General features: G+C 41.6%; 1 protein-coding gene across 8 annotated transcripts; it reads left to right on the top strand.

Moving 5' to 3' along the window:
• Positions 1-573: 573 nt before the first annotated feature.
• Positions 574-16,680, top strand: COCH (cochlin). Of its 8 annotated transcripts, none has more exons than XM_078334654.1 (12): positions 574-705; positions 1,610-1,666; positions 1,750-1,815; positions 4,199-4,355; positions 5,469-5,602; positions 6,066-6,128; positions 7,079-7,123; positions 7,214-7,361; positions 10,687-10,790; positions 11,530-11,756; positions 11,929-12,445; positions 15,683-16,680. In XM_078334654.1, exons 2-12 carry the CDS (start codon positions 1,633-1,635, stop codon positions 15,856-15,858), a joined length of 1,671 nt encoding a protein of 556 aa, XP_078190780.1. In that variant the 5' UTR covers positions 574-705; positions 1,610-1,632; the 3' UTR covers positions 15,859-16,680. The 8 variants fall into 8 exon arrangements, with proteins under 8 accessions (XP_078190780.1, XP_078190781.1, XP_035116161.1 ...); XM_078334655.1 differs by having other exon boundaries at positions 1,750-1,797; XM_035260270.3 differs by having other exon boundaries at positions 574-629.
• The last annotated feature ends 651 nt before the right edge of the window (positions 16,681-17,331 follow it).

Here is a 17,331-nt window from a genome sequence, read left to right on the forward strand (position 1 = left end):
AAAATGGTATGGGAATACTTTTCAACAATAAAAAGAAAGGAAGTACTTCTATAATGCCTCATGGATGAATCTCAAAAGCATTATGTCCAGTGAAAAATCCCCATAATGTATGATTCCATCTATATGAAATGACCATTAAGGCAAATCTATAGAGACAGGAAATAGACTAGTGTTTGCCTAGGACTAGGGGTGGAAGAAGGGATTGACTGACAATGGAGAGGAGGGATCATTTTGGGGAGGATGAAAGTGTTCTAAAATTGGCTTGTGATGGTTGTACAGCTCTGCAAATTTACTAAACATCATTGTACACTCAAAATGGATGATTTTATGTCATGTAAATTATAGCTATATAAGACTATTTGACAAAGTTTATATTGTACCAGGAAGGTTAGCGTCTGGGTCTGGGTCTGGTTCTGGTTCTTCCATTGCCATGCAGGTGGCCTGTCACTGACACTCCTCAAGAATTCTGCTGGTTCTCCATTTCCATTTATAAAACGTTAGCGGTATAGTCGGGGGAGAAGGAGGACACATGATCAAATCTGAGATTCTGTGCAGTCACAAGACACCAAGTCTGGGAATTTGGAAAGGCAGTCAGGCATAAATTCTTCCTGAGGTGTAAAGAAGCAAAGGTATCGGCTCTCCGTGGTCTGAGCCAGCTCCCACGCGTGGCCCTAGTCAGGAGCGCAAATGGAGCCAGTGGGGAAGGTTAGACCCCAGCAGAAACAACGGCGCAAGGCCGAATCCCTACCAAAAGATTAGCAGTCAGTTAACAGGGTTTCTAACGAAAACGGGGCATGCATTGACCAAACCCAGGGTGGTTTCACTTTAGAAGTAGGAACTGTTTCCAACAGAGCACCAAGTTGGGAAGTTCGGTTCTCAGGCCGCGTGGACCTGGCAGCATCGGAGCAGGTGGCGGCCGCCGCTGCCCTAGCAGCCCTGATCCCCGAAGAGCAGAACTGACAAGGCCGCTGCTCCCGCCGTCGGACTCTTCCGCAGTCATTGAGACGCCGGCGCGGGGCCCTCCGTGCCCCCTCCAGGGACCCGCGCCGCGTCCAGGTGGCTGAGCCCGCGCTACTGGAGGAGGCGCCTCCGCGCCGGCCTCACCCTGGGACCGGGAGGGGGCGAGGGCGGAGCTGGACGGTCGCCGCCCAGCCCGGGGGACCGACTCTCGAGCCCGCCCGGGCCCCCCGTGCCCCCAACACAGTGCTCATGCGCGCGGCCCAGCTTTTATAGCGGCCGCAAGGGCAGCGCCTTCCGCACTTCGGCTCAACGAGGCGGATCTCGCGCAGGTGCGGAGCCCCGAACTGCGGGCTCAGGAGCGAGGGATCCCCGACGCCTCTGTCCCTGTTTCTCTGTCGCTCCCAGCCTGTCAGTCTTGGTTATTGGCGCCCCCTCCCCGCTGCGGGGTTGCACACTGTCCCTGGGCTTGGCTCGATTTGCCACCAAGGCGCCTCCTGCAGACCTAGAGGGGCGCTGGCCCGGAGCAGCGGCTCGTCTATGTCCTCTCCCCTGCGCCGCGTCCGGGGTTCCGAGGGGTGCGGGGATCTGAGGGAGTGGCGCGCGGGGTCCCCCGCACCCCGGCTTTGCCCGCATTCTCCCTCTCTCCCAGGTCGGAGCAGCATCTCAGTCACCATGTCCGCAGCCTGGATCCAGACTCTCTTCCTCGGTGAGTGCGCTCCCCTCACGACCCCGGCTCTTTGCTCCGCGGAGTGGAGGCTGGAGTCAGCCCTCGCGCTTCTCTCTTCGCAGGTGTGTGTCTGCAGCTACTGCCGGGGCCCATGGGCAGCGAGGGAGCCGGTGAGTCGGGGAGCTGGGGTGAGTCCAGGCGGTTGCAGGGGCTGAGCACCAGAGGGTACTAGCGGGACTCAGATCCAGCCCCCTGAGCGGCGGCCCGAGGGCCTGAGAAGGAACGCGCGAAGGTTGGAGCCGCAGTGTGAAGCGTCCGCCTTAACCCCTGCAGCCGATCTGCTGCTGCTCACCTGTTTCTCCCACGGGAAGGGGCCCCTAGGGTCCAGTAGTGGGGAGGTTCTCCCAGAGCACTGGGAAGAACGCCTCCTCCAGGCCAACCCATAGCCCCAGACCCCAGACCCGCCGAGCGCGGGCAGCGGGAGGTAGGGGCAGGAGGACTTGAGCCCCACCGAGGAGCGCACCCGTTCCGCGCTCCGCTGTGTTGGGGGCGAAGGAGAAGCCGCCAGACCCGACTTCAGGCTGCAGTAGCCGAGAGAGAGGGAGGCGAACGTCGCTGTCCCACCTTGTTTGACTCGCTAGTGATGTTTCTAGGTTTAACCCCTATAATCGGAAGCACTTGCGGTCTCATTCCACACGCCAGGGAATCTAAAAAGTTTGTACCACGTGTAGAGAGGCCCGGGTATGGGTGTGTGGTTTGGTGTATTTCCTACGATGTAAAAGGCAGCGCTTTCCTAAGAGCTACTTTGTTTTCCTTGAAAGTAGGAATGAGGGTAAGTATCGCACACGGCTGTATTTCTCCCGGTGCAAAAGTCAGTGCTCGCAGCTGGTTGGTCTCGACATTGCATTCTGCTGCCACCCCCACCTCAGCGGAAATGAGAGGAAGGATTAAGGCTGTTTGATGATAGGTATGAGGCTGTTTGGGGTAAGGATTCTAACTTCTCAGCTCTCTAGACTGTTTCAGAACTAAGAAATGGGCATTGCGCCTGCATCCTTCCTTCTCTTCCATGGAATGTAAAGTCCAGGGTACTGGTCACCACAAAGCGCAGAGGGCGGGTGTTTGTCACTCAGTTGGGCAGATGATCAGAAAGTATTCCTCTGCCTTGAAAAAAAGGTTTGGAAATTAATGTATGTTTCAGAAAGGTTTGGATAACCACAACTTCCCATGTTTGAAATATAGTATTTAATAACATTAATCTCAATTTAGTATTGACAGTAAATTAACATGTTATCTTGTTACCTGTTGCCAAGAACTTGTCTCTTCCTAGCATCATTTATAGTAAACTTTGCTTCTTTAACGTGAGAATATTAACAGTGCTTTCTAAAAATGCATCCACTGCCTGACAAATCTTTTTGGACAGATCTGGAGTGGAAATAATCAGGTTCAATTTAGATAAAAATGCTCTATTCTGAAGGGACTCACTTTTCTGTTTTCTGTCCTTCAGGTGTTGTAGAATGTTGTTTGGGCAAATTAACCTCACGACTTTAATTTTCTCATCTATAAAGTGAACAATCGAGTTAAATAACTTTCTGTGAATCTAAGCATCTTTTTGCTGGTTTTCTTAACATGTGATTTTAAGGATCTGCATTTGTAGGCTAACTAGGATAAACAGTCCTATGTAGGAAAGGATGGCTTTGATTTGTGCACATGTCTATGAAAATATTCCACAAAGGCGCAATCCAGATTTACTACCTTTACCTCAAGCAACTATGTACACAGTGTCATCAAAGTTGAGATTTAAAATTTCTTTTTTCTTCTGGAGACAAGATCTCATTCTGTCACCCAGGATGGAGTACAGTGATACAATCATAGCTCACTGCAAGCTTGAACTCCTGGGTTCAAGCAATCCTCCCACCTCAGCCTCTCTAGTAGCTGGGAGTACAGGCATGCACCACCATGTGTGGCCATTAAAAAAAAAATTTTTTTTTTATAGGAGATGAGGTCTTGCTATGTTGTCTAGACTGGTCCTGAGCTCCTGGACTCAAGATCCTCTCGTCTTGGCCTGCTAACATGTTGGGATTATAGGCATGACCTACCATGCCCAGCCAAGAATTTTTCTATTTTTAGAATTAATAAATATTAAGTGACTTTTATTTTCTAGTTCAGATATATTTCCAGTTATGTATTTCCAACCTGATTAAGAACTGAGAAGCCAGACACAGTGGCATACATGTAATCCCAGCTACTAGGGAGTTGGAGATGGATCACTTGAGCTCTGGAATTTGAGCCTAGCTTGGGCAACTTGGCAAGTCCCCATTTCAAAAACAAAAACAAAACAAAAAACAGAACTTTCACATTATGCTTATAGTAGCTGGGGACTATATTAAATTGGAAAACAACCTTGTGGCTTGCCGAAATCTGGAATGGTTTGGAATGGTATATAAGTCAATATTCTTGACTAGAAGTGTAGAAATTATGGAAGTAAAACTTAAATCTCACATGGTAGTCTCCCCACCACTATGTCCCAAGAAGTCCTAAGAATGCCTACAATATTATCTCCTCTCTCTTTAGCTCCCATTGCTATCACATGTTTTACCAGAGGCTTGGACATCAGGAAAGAGAAAGCCGATGTCCTCTGCCCAGGGGGCTGCCCTCTTGAAGAATTCTCTGTGTACGGGAACATAGTATATGCTTCTGTATCGAGTATATGTGGGGCTGCTGTCCACAGGTAAGCCCAAACACACCAGGGTGGTAGAGAAATGCATACATGATTATTTCCTTTCCTGCTTTAGCCATCTGGATCCCTTTCCTCCCTGCATTCTTTCTTCTGGTGCCATTGTGACCACAGAAAATGGATATATTTTCAAGGTTCTCCTGGATATACTTGAAACACCAAATACACATGGAAAGCTTTCTGACAAAAAGCAAATTGCATTACTTCTTGATGGCTAGATTCCTGTGATTCTAAAACATTCCTAATCATGTGATATATTACTGAGTTATTACTATGTGCCAGCTATTGTTTTAACTTCCACCACAACTCAACAAGGTAGGTAGAATTTTACTCAAGTTACAGATGAAGAAACTGAGCTCAGAGAGTTGTCAAGTATCTTACCCAAGGTGCCTAGGGTTAGCAAGTGCCATGCTATCCTGCAGAATAGCCACTATGATACTTTAAATATAAAAATGCAGTCCAAGAGCATGTAGTTAAAATGAGTATCTCAGGAAAATTGTTTGGTGCTCTGAATTTCTAAGTTGTAGGTAATCGGATATTACAAATGTATTCTTATCAACACTTAAGAAGTTTAACAACACACAGCCATTTTTACCAAGCAAATTTTGTTATTGTGTAAACAAGTTTTTAAAAGGCTAGCAGCAGCCAGGTATGGTGGCTAATCCCATCAGTTTGGGAGGCTGAGGCGGGCAGATCACTTGAGGTCAGGTGTTTGAGACCAGCCTGGCCAACATGATGAAATCCTGTCTCTACTAAAAATTCAAAAATTAGACAGATATGGTGTGTGTGCCTGTAATCCCAGCTACTCAGGAGGCTGAGGCAGGAGAATTGCTTGAACCTGAGAGACAGAGGTTGCAGTGAGCTGAGATCGTGCCACTGCTCTCCTGCCTGGGCTACAGAGTGAGACTCTATCTCAATCCATCATCCATCCATCCATCCATCCATCCATCCATCCATCCATCCATCAATAGCAACATCTTTAGATTACTTCCCTGATGAGCTATTTTCTTGATTAATCAAAGTAATAGATACAACATGGCACTGTAAGTCAGTGGGATGCCCTGAAAAAGTGTGGATAGTGTCTCACCTGCTTTTCTTGTGTTGCAGGGGAGTAATCAGCAACTCAGGGGGACCTGTGCGAGTCTATAGCCTACCTGGTCGAGAAAACTATTCCTCAGTAGATGCCAATGGCATCCAGTCTCAAATGCTTTCTAGATGGTCTGCTTCTTTCACAGTGACTAGTAGGTATAATTATTGTTCTCACTCTGTAATATTCTCCCACCCCCACAAAAGTTTTCTGCTTTTCTTAGCCCAGCCTTTTTAACCCTGATGGAAAAACCTGTGATCAAGACTGAGGTTGACATATAGAGGTAAACTGTAGGTTAGACTGAGGGATCAAGTACCCACTGAAACCAAATTTAGGTGAATAGAAGACAATCTTACTGGCAGATGATGGGAATAGAAACTTGAATTACCTGCAGAATGCCTGGACACTTACCAAAGAACTGAAAAACTACTGAATGATCCTTTAAAGATACAATGGATAAGCATTTTGGTTCTCTGAAACTAGCATGCAGCAGGATGTTTGTAACTACCGTTACCATTAACCTATTACATTTGTCATCATAGAGAGCCCTGAATTAGATTCTTAATACTTTGGTAAAGAAGGAAATGGGAAAAAAAAGCTTATTTTTATTTTAACAGAAGGCAAAAGTAGTACACAGGAGGCCACAGGACAGGCAGTGTCCACAGCACATCCACCAACAGGTATGTACTATGAAACCTATCTCCTAGTTGCCCAGCACAGCATTTGGAAGTTAGGAATAAATGTGTTGTTGATAGAAGATTTTCAAAAAGAAATTTGATATTAAAGAGAAACAAAGCAAATATCTTAAGTTTACTGGTATATTACATATGGAAACATTCAATTTTATATATATATTTTAAAGATAGGGTCTCACTTTGTTGCTCAAGCTAGAGTGCAGCGGTACAATCATAGCTCATTGCAGCCCTAAGCTCCTAGGCTCAAGCAATCTTCTTACCTTGGTCTCCTGAGTAGGTGGTATTACAGGCACACGTTACCAGACCCAGCTAATTTTTTTACTTTTTTGTAGAGACAGAGGTCTAGCTCTGATGCCCAGGCTGGTTTTGAACTCCTGACCTCATACAGTCCTCCTACTTCAGCCTCCCAAAGTTCTGGGATTACAGGCATGAGCCACTGCACCTAGCCCAATAATTCTCTTAAATTCCTCCTATCTTCTCCCAGATTTGATAAACCACACCTAAGAAATGGTCAAAGTACCATGAACTTCTAGTTCCATTTGCTTCATTAAATTCTATTACTGTACTGTCATGTGACAGTGTGTGTGTCTATTGTGAGAAATAGCCAGGGATCCCCTTATGCATGACTATGGCAGTTTTAAAGTCAAAGATATTAAGAACATTAGGATCTAATGTTGACCCTAATGTTTCTGCCTCACCTGTGGGTTTGGCGTATCAAAGTCCTGGATTAGAGGCATGTCAAATATGTAAGCCTACATACTGATTTGTTTATTTGTTGGGTTATTGCTTTCCCTAGTCCAGAAAATCCTGAGGAAACTAATTTTTTTAAAGTCCTTTCAAGAATGGCAGTCTGTTGTTATGAGCTTCTCCTCATGTGAGTTTCTTGCTATGTAACTGTCTTCCTTTTGTTAATGCCAAGTGCATCCTTATTTCAGGTAAACGACTAAAGAAAACACCCGAGAAGAAAACTGGCAATAAAGGTAAGAATGAAGATCACCATTTGTGAAGGTAGCTTTTTCCCTCCCTCCTCTTGAGACTGCTAACGAGGGGATTGGTTTTGGTGTTTGCAGATTGTAAAGCAGACATTGCATTTCTGATTGATGGAAGCTTTAATATTGGGCAGCGCCGATTTAATTTACAGAAGAATTTTGTTGGAAAAGTGGCTCTAATGTTGGGAATTGGAACAGAAGGACCACATGTGGGCCTTGTTCAAGCCAGGTACCAACCTTGTTAAAATGGGAGATTTTTTAAAAATTATGTATTTATTTTGTAATTGACATATAATAATTATATATACTTATGGGCAACATAGTGATGTTTTCAGGCATACGATGTATAGTGGTCAAATCAGAGCAATTAGCATATCCGTCACCTCAAACGTTGATCATTTTTTGTGTTGGATACATTCAAAATCAAATGAGACCCGGCACAATGGCTCACACCTATAATCCCAGCACCTTGGAGGTCAAGGTGTGTGGGTGTATCACCTGAGTTGAGGAGTTCGAGACTAGCCTGGCCAACATGGTGAAACGCTGTCTCTACTAAAAATAAAAAAATTAGCCGGACGTAGTATCATGTGCCTGTAATCCCAGCTATTTGGGAGGCCAAGGCAGGAGAATTACTTGAACCGAGGAGGCAGAGGTTGCAGTGAGCCTAGATTGTACCACTGCACTCCAGCCTAGGTGGCAGTGAGACTCTGTCTCATTAAAAAAAAAAAAAAATCAAATGAGAGGAGATTTGAATGATGACTTGAATGATGACCAATGATCGATCCTTTTAGTGGGTAAATGTCAGTTCAGCATAAACATTTTGAGTTATGGATACACTGGATTCCCAAACTGTAAGTTCAGGATCTAAGACTGCCTGGGCAGACTGAGTAGATCTGAGTGCCTCCTTTTTGGAATAAAAGAATTTAGAAAACTGTGTGCTATCTATATAAGAACAAGAAGGTAGAGTAGAGAGTCTTATTGCTTACACAAGTCACCTGTGCTTATCTACTCTGCTCAATTCCTAATTTCTCTTTTCTGAAGAAAGAAGCAGTGATAGATGCCTGCTCCACCTCCCTATTCTGTTGTTATTCTTTTTAGCTCTTTTTATATTCTCTTGGTTGGTTATCTGAAGCATAACCTTTCTAAAGCACACCCAAAAAAATTCCCTCAAACATATGCCCTAGCCCAGGCTGGAATGCAATGGCATGATCTCCGCTCACTATAACCTCTGCCTCCCAGATTCAAGCGACTCTCCTGCCTCAGCCTCCTGACTAGCTGGGATTACAGGCACACACTACCACAACTGGCTAATTTTTGTATTTTTAGTAGAGATGAGGTTTCACCATGTTGGCCAGGCTGGTCTCAAACTTCTGATCTCAGGTGATCCACCCGCCTCAGCCTCCCAAAGGGCTAGGATTACAGGTGTGAGCCACCACACCTGGCCCATTCAGTATTTTAAGGAAATATTTGACTGTGTGTATTGTTTTTTAAAAGCTCAGACTATAAAAAATTCCTTGCATCCTATTTCTTCATCCTTTAGTATTTTGAACATTTTCTCATATCACAAATATTCATCAAAAATATTTTATAATATTCCTCTGCATGATTATTTAGTCATTCTTTTATTGTTTTTTCACTACATTACACACTACATTGTGATAAACATCCTTATATCATCTTTGTGCCCATCTCTGATTATTTCATCAGGTTAGATTTCTAGGAGTTAAGGCCTCTTAAGATTCTGACTTAAGGCCTCTGATATAAATAGTGAAATTGACCCATGCACAGTGGTTTGTGCCTGTAGTACCAGCTGCGCGGAAGGCTGAGGTGTGAGGATCTCTCGAGCCCAGGAGTTCAAGGCTGCAGTGAGCTATGATGGCACCACTGCACTCCAGCCTGGGCAACAGAGCAAGGCCCCATTTCTAAAAAACAGCAAAATTGCTTCCTAGAAAGGTGAACTAGTTTCAACTACTAACAGCAGTGTATAAGGGTATATAAACAGTACTATTACAAATATTAATTTCTATTTCATTTATTATTTTTTACAATTGGCTTGCCCTTTAGATTGTTTTGGTGTGAGAAGAAAATTTAACTGTTCTTACATAATTCAGCCATTTGTCTCTCACCTTAAAAAAAAAATGGGTCCTTATTTCATTGACTTATGGTATCACATTTATACCTGAGTTTGAGCAAGTTTATTTCTTTGATTCATATGTCAATCCTTACTTTTTTTCTATACTGCTTTAATTATCATAGTTTTATTGTACATTTTGCCATCCCATGAGTCAAATTCTCTTGCAGTACTTTTTGTCTTATACTTTTTTCTGACTACTTTGACGCAATTCTTTTTGAAGATGAAAGCTTCGTTACCTTGTAGATACATACAAATACTAGCTTCTTGCAACTTCCTGGTTTGCAGTTTTTCTCTTTTAGAAAGACCATTAGAATAGATAAACCATGTCAAGTTTATATGTAAGTCAAAGAATAGAATATATCTGTTATAGGATACAAAAATGAGACTAATTTCATTAATCATAATCTGGATGGTTGAAAAGTGACAAGTGAAAAGATTTTCAACCCATAAAATCTGATTTTGTGACCCAGTATTCCATCAGGTATGTATGCAGAATTACAGTCACTGTTGTACTTCTCCCTCAAAATATCTTGACTTAATAAAGTAGCTATTGATAATGCTAAGATCTTAAAATTCTGCACTATGAAATATTGACTCATCTAGAAACTAAACACTACAAATTGTGCTTTGGTTGTTTATACTCAAGAAGGTTTCTGATGAACACAGAGTAGCTATAGAAAACAAATTCCTTTAATATTAAATATGGGAAATGAGATCTCAAAACTCTTACAATACACCAAATGTCATTGTTATCATAAGAAAAATTCAATATTCTAACTTTATAATTCATTTTACCTTTTCCCTTAAAAACTGTTGACCATCACATCAATGAAATTGTTTCTTTTGAACAGAGAGACCTGGGTTAATAGATCCACACTACTTAGAGCCTGCGGGGTTCCACGGAACAGACCCTAGTCTCATACCCAGACACCTCCTAATTTAGTTTGGCTACCTGGTGCCCAACTCTGCGGACTTCTGTTAAACCCGAGGCCCTGAGGCGAGCCTGGCTTTAAGTGATCCATATAGTTTAGGCATGGACTTTGGAGCCAGACAACGTGAACTTAAAATGCAGCTTTGTTTCATCAGGCAAACTCCCTAAATGCTCTGAGCCTAGTTTCTTCATTTACACAACTGGGATAATAATTCCAACCTTGTACAACTATAATAAAATGAGGTTATACAAGTGTTATACATTTGGCTTATTACCCAGAATATAATAAATCCTCAATATAGCAATTCTGTTACACCTCTGAAATATCCCCAATAATTCAAGTTAAGATGTAATCCCTTAGTTGACTATGTACTGTGAAATTAAGAAAGTTGTGTGTTGTTTGGTTTTAAAACTATTTTTAAGGCATGTAATGTTGCTTATTTTACCTTTTTAATTCTCCCTGAATAACATTTTCTTTCTTCCACTTAGTGAACATCCCAAAATAGAATTTTACTTGAAAAACTTTACATCAGCCAAAGATGTTTTGTTTGCCATAAAGGAAGTAGGTTTCAGAGGGGGTAATTCCAATACAGGTAAGTAGACTTTGATACCTGGGATGTGATGTTGCAGAGAGTTATCAGTGATCAGACATGTCAAACAGTATTATGCTATTTTATATGAGCAGATGTGAAATTCCTCCTGGAACTGAAATCTTGGCTAGGTTGGTATTTGATCATCTTAGATAAATTTTTAATTTATAATGGAAAGTATACCAAAGTTGATATTTCTTGTTTTAAAAAATATAAAGCATGGTGATTTAGAATTCTCATATGCTGGATTGACTAGATATAACATTGAAGAAGTACCTCTTTGTAATGCTAAAAAGAAGCAAAGATCAACAGACTTATGTAATGAATGCAGATATGGCAGAAAGAATGAGAGTAGCACTACTGCTGCCTCTGAAGACAGACTTCTTAGAGGTAGTAATCAGTCACCAAAGGCCTACATAGAGAGCACATGCACAGAAGTTGGAATCAATTTTGTTTCTAACTGGTGATTGATGTGGGGTAAACAAATGTGAGGCATCTAGGAGGTGGAGGGGGAAGTATTATGGTTTGTGAAGAGAAAAAAATAGGCCTGGTAGATAAACTTTCCCAGCTGATGCATCTGTTACTGAACTGGGTTATATATGATTCTATTTGTGTATGTATCCCCACTCCACTGCCAGTTCTATGTAATTCTTAAACTTTGCAGCATCAAATGCTACAGGGAAACAGAAATGTGGTTTGAGCAGTGGTAAATGCTACTCGTTTGCTTCTTTTTCAAACTTAGGAAAAGCCTTGAAACATACAGCTCAGAAATTCTTCACGGTAGATGCTGGAGTAAGAAAAGGGATCCCCAAAGTGGTGGTGGTATTTATTGATGGTTGGCCTTCTGATGACATCGAGGAAGCAGGCATTGTGGCCAGAGAATTTGGTGTCAATGTATTTATAGTTTCTGTGGCCAAGCCTATCCCTGAAGAACTGGGGATGGTTCAGGATGTTTCATTTGTTGACAAGGTAAAGTGGTGAGGGCTATCTTCTGTTACAGTGATAGATATTCCATTTTGGACCTCTGAGTGCAGTGCTGACTGCCTCTTATCTAGATTAATTTTAACATTCAGGATTTCCCATAGTTTTTAAGAAGAAACAACTTTTGATCCTTTTGGATATCTTCTGTCTCCCCCATTAGGCTGTCTGTCGGAATAATGGCTTCTTCTCTTACCACATGCCCAACTGGTTTGGCACCACAAAATACGTAAAGCCTCTGGTACAGAAGCTGTGCACTCATGAACAAATGATGTGTAGCAAGACCTGTTATAACTCAGTGAACATTGCCTTTCTAATTGATGGCTCTAGCAGTGTTGGAGATAGCAATTTCCGTCTCATGCTTGAATTTGTTTCCAACATAGCCAAGACTTTTGAAATCTCGGACATTGGTGCCAAGATAGCTGCTGTACAGTTTACTTATGATCAGCGCATGGAATTCAGTTTCACTGACTATAACACCAAGGAGAATGTCCTAGCTGTTATCAGAAACATCCGCTATATGAGTGGTGGAACAGCTACTGGTGATGCCATTTCCTTTACTGTTAGAAATGTGTTTGGCCCTATAAGGGAGAGCCCCAACAAGAACTTCCTAGTAATTGTCACAGATGGGCAGTCCTATGATGATGTCCAAGGCCCTGCAGCTGCTGCACATGATGCAGGTAAGGTCCTTGTTCTTTGTAGGAGAAAAGGACTGAAAAGGGGTTCGGTGAATTTTAGGAGTAAATAAAAACTTAAGCATTTATTTCATTGAGCAAACACCTGCAGCTTTACCCAATATTAACTGTCAAAGCAGCCCTCCTAATTTCATTCTACAGATAAGGAAGCAAACTTCCTGGAAATGACACATCTAGTAAGTGGCAAGGCCAAGATCCAAACCTAGGCATTCTGACTCCAGAGTCCACACTCCTAACCACTATATTGTTGGGAGAATTGCCATGAGAACCATGTCATGTTAAGGAAATATTACAGGTGCTCACATATAGCTCAGACTTGAACTATATCTCCAAATAATCAGTTTATCAAAACCTACCATGAATTTGCCATTCAGTAATTCATCCTGACTTTCTTGTGTGTGAGACAGGTTATTGCTGTTACCAGGCTGGAGTGCAATGGCATGATCATAGCTCACTACAGCCTCCAACTGTTGGGCTCAAGCAATCCTCCTGCGTCAGCCTTCTGAGGAGCTAGGACTACAGGCAAATGCCACTACCCCTGGCTAATTTCTAAATGTTTTTCTGTAGAGATGGGGGTCTCACTTTGTTGCCCAGGCTGGTCTTAAACTCCTGGGCTCAAGCAATCCTCACACCTTGGCCTCCCAAAGTGCTGGGATTTCAGCTGAGCCACCGCACCCAGCCCTTTTATTTCAGTCAAGTTTGTCTGGCATGAGTTTCCCGTAGACTTTACCTATCCCATCAAAACTTCCTTGGCCTAGTGCAGTGGCTCATGCCTATAATCCCAGCACTTCAGGAGGCCGAGGCCTGCGGGTCACCTGAGGTCAGGAGATCAAGACCAGCCTGGCCAACATGGTAAAACCCAGTCTCCACTAAAAATACAAAAAATAGATGGGTGTGGTAATTCACACCTGTAATCCCAGCTACTCAGGAGGCTGAGGCATAAGAACTGCTTGAACCCAGAAGGCAGAGGTTGCACCAAGCTGAGATCGTGGCATTGTAGTCCAGCCTGGGCGACAGGCTCTGTTTCAAAAAGAAAAAAAGAGAAACTTCCTTTTTCCCCTCCTTAAGATAATGAAAACACACTCTGGTGTTATAAAAGGGTATAAAGAGTTATTTCTTTCTTCCTCACCCCAACCTTAATATTACTTTTGGCACAGGCCTCATTCCTGAAGACATTAACATAATGTGTTGTTGAGATCAAATAGGCCAACAAAAAGCTAAGGTTCCCTTTCTAAGATAACTGAGTGACAGAAAAGGAGAATCAATGGACTTGCTTTTTCTATACTCTCTACAACTCCTTTTCCCTACTTAATTCCTAATGACTTAACCTTTTTCCTTTCTACACATTAGTACCTCTGCCAATGTACCTATGTATTTTTACAGATATTGATGAATTATAATTAAGACTGAGAAGACATGCAATTTAAGCTCTATATCTAGCTTATAAAAAGTATTTTTTAGACATCAGCCACTAATCTGTGTTGAAAGAAAGACCTGTTTATTCTCATACTCCTTAATACTAAGCTTACTGAATTTAACAGGATTCTCTTCAGCCTACAGATAAAGTGAATTAGGTTGATTAAACTTCAGGAGGTTGAACTACACCAAAATTGATTTGTGAAAATTATCCCTTAGTGACGTTGAAAGTTGCAAAAGCCAGAAAATAGGGTAGGATTTTAGGGCTACATCACAACTGTTTTTATTTTCAAGCTCTTGCTCTTTCGCCCAGGCTGGAGTACAGTGGCACAATTACTTTTTGTAAACTGTAATTATATGCTGGGCTTGAGCTAAACAATCTGAACTAGAATGCAGAACTGAAAAGTGAGGAAAACTGAGGCGCAGGAAAAAAATATCTTTTTTTTTTTTTTTTTTTTGGCCAGGGAGTGGGAGTCAGGAAAGGAGATTGAACAATTGGAAATCGTTCCAGTTAGCTTTTACATTATCTAAACCTGCTGTGTATCTCATGTGTTTACAACTCTGAATACTGTATACCACTAGAAGAGGAATGAAGACTTAGATCTATAGAGGAAAACTATTACAGAAACTCCAAAAGTTACAGAAAATTGCACCCAGCATTAGATAGATGGTACTCTACACTAAGAATCTGCTAAATGAGGTTGGGTATGCTAAATGAGGTTGGCTCACACCTGTAATCCCAGCACTTTGGGAGGCTGAGGCAGACAGATCACTTGAGTTCTGGAATTTGAGATGAGACATGGACAACACAGTGAAACCCCATCTTTACAAAAAATTTAAAAATTAGCTGGGCTTGGTGGCATGCACCTGTAGTCCCAGCTACTTGGGGATTGGGGTGCTGAGGATCATTTGAGCTCAGGAAGTTGAGGCTGCAGTGAGGCTCGACTGTCCTACTGCACTCCAGCATGGACAAACGAGCCAGACTCTATCCCCCCGCCAAAAAAAAAAAAATCTGCTAAATGAAAACTTCTACACTTGGGATTGGGGTGAATCCAACTAACGCAGTATCACCCTAAGTAAATGTACAGTTGTACTAAAAGCCTTCTAGTAACTCAAGTGAATGCAAATAGAATACCTCAATGAAACTGGAAATTCCTCCAGTTTCATAGATACCTCTTGGGCAGTATTTTTTAATCACTGGAGTTTTGCTTTGGAATTATAGGCTGACCATTTTCCAATTATTACAGTTTGCCAATACAAAGACAGAAATGGAAGGTTTGTCATTACCAAAGGACTAGTCACCATTCCTCACTTTGAACACTTTTACCATTTACTTATCCCATCTCTTGTGCCATTCTTTCTTGCTTTCATATACTGTGACTCTGACTCCAGTATAGTGTTTGATGATAGGCCAGTCTCATAGGGAAAATTTTCACCATCTCCATTTACTGAAGGATTTTTAAAAAGATGCTGTGGATCAGGTTAAAAGTTTTCTTCTTTTCCTAGCTTACTAGGTGTGTTCTGTCATGAATGGATATTGAACTTTATCAAGTATTTCTTATCAGTGATCATGACTTATCTGTTAATGTGGTGAGCTACAAATACAGCAGAGCTTCTGGTTTGAACCAGTCTTTTGCCACTCTTTTCACAATGACTGTGAAAACTTGTTCAGGGGATTTAATCATCCAGAAATTAGCAATCAGTTTTTACTGCAACTATGTAATAGTGTATGGAAAACATGTAGACGTAATTCTAAATATAAGGTAGATCTGGTTTTTAATTCACTTTAAAATGTTTCCATTGTAGGAATCACTATCTTCTCTGTTGGTGTGGCTTGGGCACCTCTGGATGACCTGAAAGATATGGCTTCTAAACCGAAGGAGTCTCATGCTTTCTTCACAAGAGAGTTCACAGGATTAGAACCAATTGTTTCTGATGTTATCAGAGGCATTTGTAGAGATTTCTTAGAATCCCAGCAATAATGGTAACATTTTGACAAATGAAAAAAAAAAAGTACAAGGGGATCCAATGTATAAATCGTATTCTCATAATATTGAAATACTTTAGCATAGCAGAATCAGATACAAAAGTATTATATTAAATATGGCAACAGCCGTTTAGGCAAATGAGCACTCCTTTAAAGCTACTGCCTTCTGGTTACAATTTACAGTGTACTTTATTTGTTCAAAACACTGCTGAGGCTTCATAATCATGGCCCTTAGAAACTCAGGAAAAGAGGAGATAATCTGGATTAAAACCTTAAGAGTTCAAATGCCTACTAAATGTACTGATATGCAAATTCTATAGCTCAATAAAATAATCTGATATTTAGACCACCAGCAACCTTCCTTCTCTAACCATTCTGTATTGATTATATAAGAAAAAAGGAAAGGAAAACTTAAATGGAAAACAGCTCTCTAACATAGTTCAGGTATACATACTTTGACCCAAGTGCATATTTTCTTAAAACCAATGAATGATAGCTTATTACTGAAGACTATAAAATCTGTATATAGAAAGGAGTCCTGTATCAAACTGCTTTTGTAGTGTTTTCATAACAACTTAGGACTAAAAATATCACACTGAATGAGAGCAGGATTGCCAGGTATTTTTCTATTTCTCTCCTTTATATGTATATAGATATATTTGGCTTATATTGTAAGTTACCTAAGTACTTAAAGATTAAGTTAGTAAAGTACTTACTGCTTATAAACATTTAAAGAAAAAGACATTTCAAATAACTGCAGGAAGAAATACTGTAGTTGGAATATTTAAGCAATAAAACTGCTAGTGAGTTATTGCAAGCTGGCTTACTTTTATTACTGCAAGTGTCTCTTCTGAGGATATGGTAAAAATTCATGTGGAAACACCAATCTGAATTTTTTTTTTTTTAAATCATGCAGTAATACCAAGAATATATTTTTATTTCATTCAATTATTTACTGAGGCCAAACACGGTGGCTCATGACTGTAATCCCAGCACTTTGGTAGGCTGAAGTGGGAGGACTGCTTGAGGCCAGGAGTACCACCCTGGGCAACACAGTGAGACCCCCCAACTCTACAAAAAACAAAAAAATTAGCTGGGTTTGGTGGTGCATGCCTGTAGTCCCACCTACTCAAAGGCTGAGGTGGGAGGACTGCTTGAGCTGAGGCAGTCAAGGCTACAGGGAGCCATGATCATACCACTGCACTCCAGCTTGGGTGACAGAACATGACCCTATCTCCAAAACAAACAAACACACACACTAAAAAGACATAAAAGTTTATTGAATACCTACCGTTCTAGGCATTATACACAGTCACTACCTGGTTAAACAGTGTAAGATGCTTCTGAGTACTTGCTTCACCAGAAATGTTTTGTATTTCTTACTTAAAAATGTTTGTGAAGTTGGTTCCTACGAAAGGAGAACATCAGGACGCCCTTAATGTGACTTAGATGATTAGTTCACCAAGGA

This window comes from Callithrix jacchus, chromosome 8, assembly GCF_049354715.1.
Source record: "Callithrix jacchus isolate 240 chromosome 8, calJac240_pri, whole genome shotgun sequence".
Taxonomy (NCBI): Eukaryota; Metazoa; Chordata; class Mammalia; order Primates; family Cebidae; genus Callithrix; species Callithrix jacchus.

What these genes read in the sequence shown, in the direction of transcription:
- COCH (XM_035260268.3), top strand. Translation starts at nt 1,498, where the DNA reads ATGTCCTCTCCCCTGCGCCGCGTCCGGGGTTCCGAGGGGTGCGGGGAT. An exon ending in CGGTGAGTCGGGGAGCTGGG is followed by an intron (nt 1,816 to 4,198) that starts GTGAGTCCAGGC and finishes CTCTCTCTTTAG; the next exon opens with CTCCCATTGCTATCACATGT. An exon ending in ATGTTTCATTTGTTGACAAG is followed by an intron (nt 11,757 to 11,928) that starts GTAAAGTGGTGA and finishes CTCCCCCATTAG; the next exon opens with GCTGTCTGTCGGAATAATGG.